Source organism: Pectinophora gossypiella, chromosome 3, assembly GCF_024362695.1.
Source record: "Pectinophora gossypiella chromosome 3, ilPecGoss1.1, whole genome shotgun sequence".
NCBI lineage: Eukaryota > Metazoa > Arthropoda > Insecta > Lepidoptera > Gelechiidae > Pectinophora > Pectinophora gossypiella.
The window spans coordinates 3,569,252-3,582,141 of record NC_065406.1 but is presented as its reverse complement, the minus strand read 5'-3'; the positions used below and the strand labels follow the sequence as shown (position 1 = coordinate 3,582,141).

General features: G+C 38.7%; 1 protein-coding gene across 1 annotated transcript in view; it reads right to left on the bottom strand.

Annotated features, from left to right (window-relative positions):
- Positions 1 to 12,890, bottom strand: part of LOC126380363 (arrestin homolog) — a 117,182-nt gene that overhangs the window by 41,953 nt on the left and 62,339 nt on the right. The window contains exons 2-3 of the mRNA XM_050029748.1: positions 12,357 to 12,404; positions 10,116 to 10,280 (exon numbers count right to left, since the gene is read on the bottom strand). Of these exons, the coding sequence (XP_049885705.1) occupies positions 10,116 to 10,280; positions 12,357 to 12,385 (194 nt within the window). The 5' untranslated portion in view covers positions 12,386 to 12,404. The remainder of the gene's footprint in view (positions 1 to 10,115; positions 10,281 to 12,356; positions 12,405 to 12,890) is intronic.

Below are 12,890 nucleotides of genomic sequence, written 5' to 3'. Positions count from 1 at the left end.
CCCCTCAATATGGGTATCAAATGATAGGACTACACTAGTAGAATACTGTCATTATGTCAAAATTTCAAATCCAAGATGGACGATATTACAAAATGACTGAAAGAAGGATGTTGCCCTTAATTTTGTCATTGGCATCCACCGTTCATAATATGCAGGGCAGCACAGTGGATCGCTGGGTAATGATGCCGCCGACGAACTGGCAAGGAGAGGATCAGACACCAGGGTATATGGACCCGAACCAATCCTGCCGATACCTTTCAGTCAGTTACGCTCGTGGCTACGGGACCATACCCAGCAACTACACAACGACAGATGGGCACAGCTGCCCACATGCAGACAGTCGAAGGATATCATGCCTATGATATCCAATTCACTCGCCGACTGCTTCGCTTAAACCGCAATGACTCCGAATAGTAGTGGGCAGTATAACGGGTCACTGCCAACTCAACAAGCACCTATTTAACTTAGGGATAACGGACAGCCCACTTTGCAGAGGCTGTCTGGACGCAGAAGAAACTGTAATCCTGGAATGCACGGGAGTGTCAGCACAACGGGTAAAAATCCTCAAAGGAATGGGGTCGCTCCGCGAAACCTGTGAAATCCCCAGGAGGCTTCTGAGCTTCTGGAAGGAGATAGGTTGGCTTACGTAGTCAACAATTACACGCATAATGGACCACCTTAGAGTCTAAATGCGGAAAACAGAGCCCACTAACATAACATAACATATGCAGGGCAGCACAGTCGACCATGCAGTAGTATATTTGGGCTCAAAATTGTTTGAATTAGGACAAGCATACGTGCCTCTAAGTCAAGTCAAGTCTCTGGAAGGGTCAAGTCTTTTTAATTCCTCAATATTTTTTTAATTCCTCAATAATTCCCCTTATTGTTTTTCAAAGTATTTACCACGAAGTTTAATACACTTTTCCATTCGCTCGAACCAGGTATTATTTAACATTTATTCCACTCCAAAGTAGAGGTGTTCAAAATGGCTGACTTGAAAGCGTTGGCCGCTTCTTCACCGCACTGGAACCTTTGACCGCGAAGAGTTTCTTTTTTAATTTTATGAAATGTAAAGAAGTCATTGGAGCTTAGGTCAGGACTGTATGGAGGATGGTCAAGAATTTCTACGTTTTCCTGCTTCAAATAATCGTTTGACGAGCGGTGTGTGAGCTTGCGTTGTCATGGTGCAGCATCCTGCACCCCTGCGCATCATCATGCGTCGCTTTGGGTTAGATTTTCGAAGTTTGGCGATGACTTGTGGTAAACAAATTGAGGTATACCAATCCGCATTAACCGTCCAACGATCTTCAAGTGCAATTGTCGCAACATGACCGATTTTCTCCACGAAGGTAGCCACCATCTTCTTTGAAGTGCTTCGAGACCGAACAACTTTAGTCGGCTTTGACTCGTTTTGGAAGACCCAAACTGTGGATTGTTGTTTGGAATCAGGATAATAGCATAAATCCAAGATTCGTCACCACTGATGATGTGGTACACGTGATTTGACTCTCCTCGGTTGAACCTCTGAAGAGTTTTCTTACACCATCTGACGCGGGCTACCTTATGATCGTCAGAAAATGCGGGATGTAACGGCAAACTAGTTTCCTCACACCAAGTGCGTCATGCAATATCGTTTAAATGGTTGTCCCTGAAATGCCTAATAAAGACAACTAATCCTCAAAAATCGCCATGTGACATACCGAGAATAGAGATTCATTTTCGGACGTGACCTGACAGATTCAAACCAACGCTGTAACTAAACAATTGCATTAATCCTAATGCTTTCAATTGTTTTGATATTCGAAATTCCAACAAATTTGAATTTTGAGTTCTCAATTCAAAATTGGCGCTAAATATGCAAATGACAGAACTTAAAAAGTATAACAAAGTCGCTTTTTCTGTCCCTATATCCCTATATACGCTTAAATCTTTAAAATTGCGCAACGGATTTTGATGCAATTTTCTTTAATAGATAGAGTGATTCAATAGGAAAGTTTATAGGTATACATAATATCATCCAATAAATAGTGTAGAAATACTGTTATTTTTGAGGATTTTAATGTGATGTCGTAAATAATTTCATTTTTCCTCAGCATTGCACTCAAGCAAAGCCGGGCGAGTCGCTAATAAATTATAAAATCAATTCTAAAATAGTTTTACTTTTAGATCTATTTTTAAAAAATAACTTCCTGGGAAACTTACTGCTAGCCCACAAACTTGCTTAATAACAGCATAAAAATGCGAAGGCAAATTTACGTACACGCCTTACTTATTCTAAATACTGTAAGTCAAAATTACTTATTCGCCATTCACTGCATAAACATGCTAAGACATTTTTTTCTTATACGCCTTACTTATTTTAAAAGCTGTTAATAAAAATGACTTATAAATAGTCTATTTTTTATTTTCAGTAGTCCAAAATTACTAATAAAATGATACTTTTCAAACTATAGAATGCCAAATTTACTTAAAGTTAATATGTAGTTATTATATAGGAACACAATATTACTTATACACCAGTCACGAAAAAAACACCAAAATCTTGTCGTTTAAGAAACTGGAATTGAAAAAAGTCAACTATTTTTAAATTTACGTAAGCGCCAAAAAAGTGCTCGTATCGCAATGCTACCCAGACAGATCGACGCAGAATGAAACGCTGATTCCGAATATATAAAAAACCCAAAATACCTATTTTGGCGCTTACGTAATTTTGCCTTTCCAGTGACGATATCAAAAGGCATAGCGTCGCTGTTTACAATATGAAATAACACACTATTATAGTTTTTGCCGTCGATCGTAATGTCCAAGTACACTTTTCCCAATGAATTCACTATCGTGCGTCCAAGTCCGGTTAAATTTAGGTTATCTTCATATTTCTCCGCTCCAATGGCAACAAAACACTGGTGAGACATCAAATTGAAGTCGCTGCCGGAGTCTATAAGCGCGTTCACTGATAAATTTTCAATTTTCACCATAATCATCGGCTTCGTAGATGAATTTCTGCCTTTGTTTTCGATTTGCATAACCTCATTTCTTTCGTGTGACGTTTGGTTGTCAAAATCAACACTGTCACTTGTCACGTCCATGTTGAAGTTCGCTGAGCGCTGTTTTACCGACGGTGTACGTGCAGTGGCGCCCTCTGAAGGTAACATTTTTGAGTGCTGTTTTACCGACGCAACTTGGTCGTTAATTTTCGGACACTGCTTTCCTATGTGTCCATAATTATTGCACCGAAAACACTTGATTCCTTTTCTGCATTTATTAGCCACATGATCCGTTTCGCCGCAATTGTAACACCTGTTCATTCGTTGCTGCAGTTGTGGCTTACTTTTCTTAGCTTGAGTTTCACTCGTAGTCTTAGCTTTATTCTTCATTTTCTCATATAGTTGTAATCTTTCCTTCAACACTGGGAACGTCGTAGCTCCATATAGAATAGACTTGTTAGGTTCATAATCGATGATTCCATCTATGACGTATTGTACAATAACATAGTCGGGAAATTTAGCTTTGCGCCCCAACTCTCTCATGATTAGCATATACTCGTAAAACGTCTCATTTCTTTGCTTCTTTCGCGCAGACATGATTTCGTGTACTTCTTTTGTGTTCATCGTGTCTGGAAACTCTTTTAAAACAGCCGTCTTCAACTCGTCGTATGTTCTGAAAACCTTCTCGCTTTTCAGCCATAGACCAGCCGTGCCAGTCAATGATCTCCGAGCGAAAACGAGCTTCTGCTGGGGTGTCCAGTCGAAGATCGCAGCGTTGTCCTCCAAGTCTTGCGCCCATTTTGAGGATGATTCGGTGTCGTCGCCGCTAAACTTTGTAATGCCGTCTAGGTATAATCCACCCATCGCCGTAGTTAGCTCGATTCCTTTATTTTCGCTCGCAGCCATTGTTCGTCGTCGTAAAAATCGTTGTTCCGTCTTGGAAATACTCTTCGTGTCGTCGTTATTATAAAATACTCGTCGTTTCGTCGTAGATTGCAAAAATACTCGTCGTATTCGTCGTAGATTGCAAAAATACTCGTCGTTTTCGTCGTAGATTTTCGAGCACGTGGCGGCGTGGTCGGCCCGCGCACCGTCTTGTAGTAATCGTCGTATTTACGCGTCGTAGCACTGGTTTTTTTATCCCGGACGAGCCCCCAAATTGAGGGATGGCGGAAATAAAACTTAGGTTTGCAAATAATCGTCTTTTTCTATTTTTAAAAGAATTAAAAATCCGACCCCGCACGCACACTCATCTTCAACCGCCATCACACACCCCGTCCCTTTCGCACACACCTCTCTTTCTTCCCCGTTCCATTCAGCTTACGTTCCGTTCCCACATATATAAGGACTGTTATACCACAGATTAATAATTAACCCCAGTTACTAAATGTTTACCGTGTAATTAATTATAGTTATTAATAAGCCGAGGCCTAAAATAGAAACGGAATTTTGCGTGGGCGTTACGCACATACATATTCATCAAATTGACATAAACGTGCAATGAAGGACTTTCCACGTTCTTCAAAAACAATATAGGTGGCGCTGTAAAGATTTTCCTTCGTTTAAGCTTCTAATTTCATGGATAACAGAGATACATCTTTTACCTTTGTTTTGGGTACAAATTATGACCCTTTTTATTACACCCAGGCACAATTACATTAGTTTGACGGCTTGGGTGTGCTGCCGCCACAGGATGTTTTTTGGGGTGCCGAACTGAGCATAGCCCCGCTAGCCACAACTTTGTAGTGTGACTAGGGATCGACGATCCGACGGTGTTATGTTGAAAGTTTTGCTGTGAAAACTTCGATATCGCGTTTCACGACTGCTTGAAAACTGCATTATTGAATGTGGCGCCATCTGTTGCATGTGAGCGGAACTAGGTGGCCAACTAGTTGGGTCCGCTACATCTTTCTTCCATTATTATTCTGTTCAAAATAAAGAGAAGTAGCAACATAATTCTATACTTACACAATGTGATCTAAATATCAAGCAACGATTATTTTTATATATGCTTCTGCCGCATTGGAGCAGCGTGGTGGAGTATGCTCCATACCCCCTCCGGTTGATTGAGGGAGGGCCTGTGCCCAGCAGTGGGACAGATATAGGCTGTTTATGAATGCTTCTGCCATCACATTGTATTTTTGAATAATAATTATACCCGAGTAATGAGAAAATAGGTAATTATCACGTTAAATCTTGACAACGCCATCTATATTATTTTTGGGGAACGTAGCCAGGAAGGACCCTAATTATTTATGAAATTCTCACAGGCATGCATATATTTTGTGTCATGATTTATTGTGGATCGACTCGGACGGCATACACTTGGCTAGATGACGAATGGTGTTATGTTATCTTTGTATTTTCTATTATTTTGTATCGTTAGTTGTTGGTCTTCATAACATAAATAGCCTATATACGTCCCATTGCTGGGCACAGGCCTCCCCTCAATCAACCGGAGGGGGTATGGAGCATACTCCACCACGCTGCTCCACTGCGGTTTGGTGGAGGTATTTTTACGGCTAATAGCCGGGACCCACGGCTTAATGTGCCCTCCAAAGCACGGAATCATCTTACTTTTTCAGACAACCAGGTGATTCAAGCCTGTAAAGTCCTTATCAAACATAGGACAGTCTCACAAAGTAATTTCGACAATGTCTCCAATAAAAAATCCAATGGTCAATCTGTGTTGGTCTTCCAATAATAAATAAATAAATGCGGATAGTTTTCTAGCTCAAAGGAAAATTCTGATTTCTAAATAAATACAGATTTAAAGACCACAAATAACATTTTCCTTTTTTGTATTTAAGTAACATGTTCTAGAATTTTAATAAAGAAAAATGTAATAATTAAGTCACGGCATTTTGTCACGATTTTCTACGACGTCACAGTTTTTTTTCATACAAATTCCATAGTAATTTCGTGTTTTAACGTTTAGTAAAAAGTAGCTGATTTGACTAGTTGGAAACTATTATGTGGTAAAGGTGTTCTAAAACAAAAACTATCACTAGATGTATTGTTAATTTACTATAGCATTAGACTGAAGACGAAATTAAGGTCATAATGTTATTTATGATAAAAAATTCCCTTATCCAATTGAAAAGCCCGTCTCATGTTTTAACCCGCGAAGGGATAACAAACCTTATACAGGTAGTTCCTGATACTCTATTTAAATACTTTAGCCTGTCTACAAGTCATTCATACTTATGCTCTAGCGTAGATCTTTTAAAACCGTATTAAGGTCAACCGTCCATAAAGCTTAAAGAAAGTAGCTGCAATTTTATAGCGAAAGTTTATAGTTTTAGTACTTCTAATCTATCGAACACTGAAGCTTAAGAGGATTGGATCTGGGATTACTACAGTCGATATTATGACGTTCGGAAACTATGGTTACGTAACTTTGATGATCGTGTTTTAACTTGACTGGATTTGTTTCATCACTTTCTGAGAAACTGTTTGCAGGGTTGCCAGATTAAGGAATTTCTTAAGAAAAAAGAAAATCAACTTAACATCACTGCGACAACGTAGGCAGAGGTGTATATATACACACACGCGGATACACATAAACACACACACATTCACGTTAAATTTAAATGCATGCCAAATTTTGTATTATAAGTTGTGACTTATGCATACATACATAAACAGCCTAACGTCCCACTGCTGGGCACAGGCCTCCCCTCAATCTGCTGCTCCAATGCGGGTTGGTGAAGGTGTTTTTACGCCTAATAGCCGGGACCAACGGCTTAACGTGCCCTCCGAAGCACGGAATTATCTTACTTTTCCGGACAATCAGGTGATTCAAGCCTGAAAGGTCCTTTCCAAACAAAGGACAGTCTCACAAAGTGATTTCGACAATGTCCCCATCGGGAATCGAACCCGGACCTCCAGATCAGAGCCTAACGCTCTAATCACTAGACCACGGAGGCTGTGTGTGACTTATGAAATAGGTACAAATGCAAAATTGTTGCGGTAGAGCGGAGTCTCCTAATATAAGCATATGCCTGCTTAATAAGAGATTCCAACTCTTACTTAATGCTGTTACTTTTTTATGTATACATATAGGGGCGATAACGAGCTTCAAGTAGCGAAAACGGGATGTAACCTTTTTATCATATAACAGAAGAAAAACAATAGAAACAAAATGGAGTAACAAGAACGACGCCGTTTTATTTTCCCGCTGATTATATTTATTTTATACAACCAAATATATCCATATTATTTACCTATTTCTTCTTACCTATTTATATAGCAAAATAAATGTAAATTGTTACTGGCAATAAATTTATTTTATTCTTATTCATATAGGTACACTCACTCCTCGCCAGCTATGTCTAAGTCCCATCTAATAAGGGGAGGAGAGCCTATTGCTGTTAACCAGGCACAAATCTTGGAAATCTACGATTTATCTATGACCCCACCGCAAATTCATACTCATAAAATCGAATTCAGTGATTTATAGTCCGAGTTCGAACCCTTGACAAAAAACCCTTAAAGATACTAGTCATCATATCCCGTTTTTCACAGGGTCCGCTTACCTAACCTGAAGATTTGACAGGTCCGGTTTGTTACAGAAGGGACTGCCCGTTTTACTTTCCAACACGCGAAGGGAAAACCAATCTAATACAGGTTAGGTCACTCTCTCTCTATTTAAGAGCTGCGCTCTTGTCGGTGGAGTGAACTTCATTCCTCTCTTCTTCCCGCCAAAACCTTCACCTCCCGATACGACACGACCTGCACCTTCTCTTTTATTTGTTTCATAAATGTTATCCTAGGTCTACCCCTTCTCTCTTCCCTTCAGTTTTTCCTTCTATAATGTTTGTTATAAATGAATCGTGTCGTATCAGGTGGCCAATCATATTTCCTCTCCGGTTCTCTATAGTCTCCAATATAGGTCACATACCTCCGAAAATGCTTTTCTTAAGAATGTGGGTTTCCTCGCGATGTTTACCTTCACCGCTGATCACGTGATAGTCATTTATGATTCCCCACATCCACAGGAAAACCCACATTGGTTTCTTCACGACGCGACGTTTCCTTTAAAGATACTAGGTATTTCAGAAAAAACAATGAAGTTAGCAACTAATCTGTATTGCCTGTTTTCTTTGTGTTTCTTTCTGTGTTCTATTGTGTACAAATAAATAAGTTAATATGAAAGATAAATACATAGATAATAGATATAATACTTGCCCTTACGTTGAAGTACGGTAGTGAATGTTGGGTATAGTAGAAGTAGCATGAAATTAGGATTAATGCCGTAGAAATGAAGTCGTTGCGTAGCATCTGCGGTGTTTAATTGAGTGATAAAATGAGAAACAGTGTGATAGGAGAGACGTAGTGTAAAAGACGATATAGTAACTAAGATTGAGATGGGAATGTTAAGTTGGTTTGTACACGTAGAGCGGATGAAGGATAATAGGATTACGAAAGTAATATACAAAGCGAAAGATCTGGTGGAAGATCTAGAAGGACGTACATTGACCAAATTGGAGATATCCTTTGAAAAGGTTCAGTAGGATCTATTCTGAACCAACGTGCGTGTATGAAACGGTTGATGAATGTCGAGGAAGCAAGAGAATTCTGTCAGGATCAAAGCAAATGGAATTCCATAGTTTCTGCTTACCCCGGTGGGAAATAGGCGTGAGTTTATGTATGTATATAATAGGTATAATCCTTACGTTATAGTTATAATGTTATGATATTCACCACCGTACATAACAAACATCCCCGGATAAAGTTGAATATCGACATTTTTGAGTTTGTGTCCAAAAAATCCCGTAAAGCATACAAAAAATTCTGAATATTTATGGTACTACCCGCTCGGATAGGGATTATGATCGCATACGACTGCACACTAAATAGTACAAAAAAAATTCACACTGAATTTTGTATTTCGAAAATGTAGGCTTATTTTGCTACGTACCGTTACGGGAAATGCTACGGCGTAGTAACACCATTTAATCTCGTAGCACGTAGCAATTTGTAGGCTGCGTTTATTGCATTGTTTTATCAAAATTGGATGCATGCTCCGTGCCTCACTAGCAGACCATGTTCATAGAATAAAGCTACGTATAGAACGGTAACTCTCCCTTGCGGGTTTTCCTGTATTTACCCAATCATTACGTTGAATTAATAACATGACTACTCAGACACGTGCCAAATAGGTTTTATGTACATATATCTTGCATAAGGCAGGCATTTCCGCAAGAAAAAAGAGACACAATATTGTCATTAGAATTCTATATCGAGTTACGTTATAACAAGTTTGAGAAAGCTTCTCGAAATATTTCCAAGGATGGACTGATCAAAAATATTATAGCTCCCGAAAGTTTTACCATGAAAATAAGAAACTCGACCAAAAACTAAACATATTGTATACGAAAGCAATCAAGCAGTAGTTTATTTTTCTTTATATTTTTACCGAAGATTTATCTTCCGCGATTTATTTTTTTAGGAAAAGCAAACTCAATATTATATCGCAAGAGAAAAACTAACAAATCAATATATAACTTATTAATATTAGAATCACGCGTTACTATTAGGAAATCCATTATAGTAGGTAATTAATAGTTATCAATAAAGACCAGAATGATGTTATTGTAATCGGCGGCTGAGTTTATTTTGCTTTCATTTTTTACCAAAGATTTATCGTCTGCGATTTTTTTTTAGGAAAAGCAAACTCTCAATATTATATATCGCAACGGAAAAACTAACAAACAAGAATAACGTATTAGAATCTTTAATTTACTATTAGGAAATCCGCTGTAGTAGGTATTAATAGTTGTTAATAAAGAATAGAATTATATTATTGTTATCAGCAGCTGAGCGTTAGGCTCACGATCCGGAAATCTCGGGTTCGATTTCCGATGAAACATGCCCCAAAAATCACTTTTTGAGACCTGGTTTACGTTAGAATATCGCAGACTGATCACCCGACGGTCCAAAAGTAAGATGATACTTGCTTCGGAGGGCGCGTTAAGCAATTGGGCTTTTATTTACTTACGTTTGTGTATTGTCGTTACATGAGCCATGTCAGGGGCTTTAGTCTCAATAGTAACCCTGACGCCATGGTTGATGAGGTTGGTCATTGACCTCACAGCCCACATGAGAGAAGAAGACAGAACCCCTCACCTGAAGGTAAGAGTAACTTGTCCAAACAGCTTCTTGTTGTCCATGTACTCCGGGTCAACGTGGAGGACACCCTGGATGCGGTCGATGCACCCATTCTCCACCACCAGGTCTCGTGATGCCAGATACAGCGTCAACTTGTTGTTTGGAGACGATTTCTTGAACACCCTGTTGGAAAAAATGTTGATTTAGTTAGGGGAAGAAAAGCTTCGAAAAATATTTTTTTTCTTATAGCACTCTCCAGTGCTTAGGGAAACTCACAAAGAGAAAAATAATGTGACTCGGTCGGGACTCTTTTTTTTAATAATAATACCCGCATCTCCTATCAAGTCAGGACGAACGTGTTAACAATTACACCATCACCACCGCCGGAATTTTCTCTTTGAAAAAATAATTATTCATATATAGAAACCATTCAAACTCAAATTAAAAAATGTATATATTCATATTCAATATATATGGTGCAGGTCGTGTCGTATCGGGAGGTGAAGGTTTTGGCGGGAAGAAGAGAGGAATGGCGATTACCCCACCGACAAGAGCGCAGCTCTTAAATAGAGAGACAGAGATATGATGATGATGATGATGATGATCTCTCCAACCGATTTCGGCCATGGCGACCACTTCGACTAACGGAAGCGGTCAGGTACGCAGGATATATTAAGGTGCGCAGACGTTCGCGCAAAACGCAGGCGCACACACTCGTCTTACCCTTCCTTGCTTCAGTGGAACGGAAAACCGATACGACTGACAGAGATATATTCAATTGCTAACTTAGTTATTATAGAACTTATGTTATATTATATATTTATACACTTTAAATAATATAAATATATAATATAACATAAGTTCACTACTATATACCAATTGGGGAAATCAGAAGGACATCCATCGCAAGATGAACTATTATTATAATTATGAACTAATACACCTCAGCGAGCTTTCTGTTAAACCAACGTGATAGGTAGTGAGCCGTATCGTCGTCTATAATGGTTATTGTTTGATCTCCAAATCAGTGAAGAAGAAGCAAATTATGATGAATGTCTCCTTTACGAATAACCTATCCACATGACCTTGAACGAGCAATCAGACTGATTCAATGAAGTGAAGTGAATACAACACTAATTGGCACTAATAAGATATTGAAGAATAAAAGAATGCATAAACTTAAACAGCCTGTATACGTCCCATTGCTGGCCACAGGCCTCCCCTCAATCAACCGGAAGGGCTATGCAGCATACTCCACCACGCTGCTCCACTACAGGAGCTGTTTTATGACTAAAAGCCGGGAGCAACAGCTTAACGTGCCTTCCGAAGCACGGATTCAATTCTGCAATGTCCTTACCAAACAAAGGACAGTCTTACTAAGTCATCTCGACAATATCCCCATCGGAAATCGAACCAAGACCTCCAGATCGTGAGCCCAACGCTCTAACCACTAGACACAGTCACAGACACAGAGGCTGTCATGGAAGAATATATTTATTTTTATTTGACATGAATTGGTGTATAGATTTGCCACAGATGGCTTCACATCTTGGACGGATAGCAAAATTAAAAAAAAATGGTCTATTTGATAAGCGTCAGATTGTTTAGATAATAATTTCAAAACGAAATTTAAACTCTATCCATCAATCAATTGAAAGCTATTTGAACATCGGAACCAACTCCGATTGCTATACCGGAATTAAGGAAAATATATTAAATGTCGTCATATCCTAAAACCATCATCATGTGCATCCCGTTTCTCCCGGAGTCCGCTTACCTATCCTGAAGATTTGACAGGTCCAGTTTTTTTTACAAAAGCGACTGCCTGTCTGACCTTCCAACCCGAAGGGAAAACCAGCCCAATACAGATTAGATCACTTAGCTCCGATCAGATTCAAAAATATCTTCATTCAGTATGTAACTTTGAATCGTATTTTTTTACACAAACACACTACTACTACTGCTAACTGCCGCCTAAAACGAAACGAAAAGAAGCTGCAAAAAAAAACATCGGCACAGGGCCTTATACGTTCTTTAAAAAAATAAACATAAAAATTTAAAATATATTATTACGAGCGGAAACGAATGAACGTAAATGAAATGTCAATTCGGGATACTAACTCATGGGGACATGTCCCGTATAATCAGAGAACAAATACATCTATTCACTAGCATAGCATAATATCAACTTGATGTAGAGTCGAAGTGTGATATTATCAAGCAACGGACAAAATATAGTCTTTATTACAAAACACTTACCGTTGAGAATTGAGAGCGTTGTCAGTCATGACGGATCTCAGGCGAAATCTGCGGACAAACAAATGACATTCTTTTATCAATTTGAACTTTTAATGAGGTGTCAAGTTGTTAAAATGTGTGTGGATTGATTATTTCACCACTCGTAGACTGTATTAAAGAAACGCTGATTGTTTTGCCACTTTGCATATAATTCAGGTTTAGTAGATAATTACAAAGGTTACAAACACCTCTGACAATAAGAGAAGATCGAGAAATATAAAATTAATTTAAGAAAGTAAAGAATTCATATTTTTTATAACCTTTTTAGTGTTCCGTAGCCAAAGTCAAAAAAATTTTTTCATCAAATCCATACGTGTGGGATATCTATGGATAGGTCTTCCAAAATGGTATTGAGGTTTCTAATATATTTTTTTTCTAAACTGAATAGTTTGCGCGAGAGACACTTCCAAAGTGGTAAAATGTGCCCCCCCCCCACCCCTGTAACTTCTAAAATAAGAGGAGGATAAAACTAAAAAAATATATGATGTAGATTAG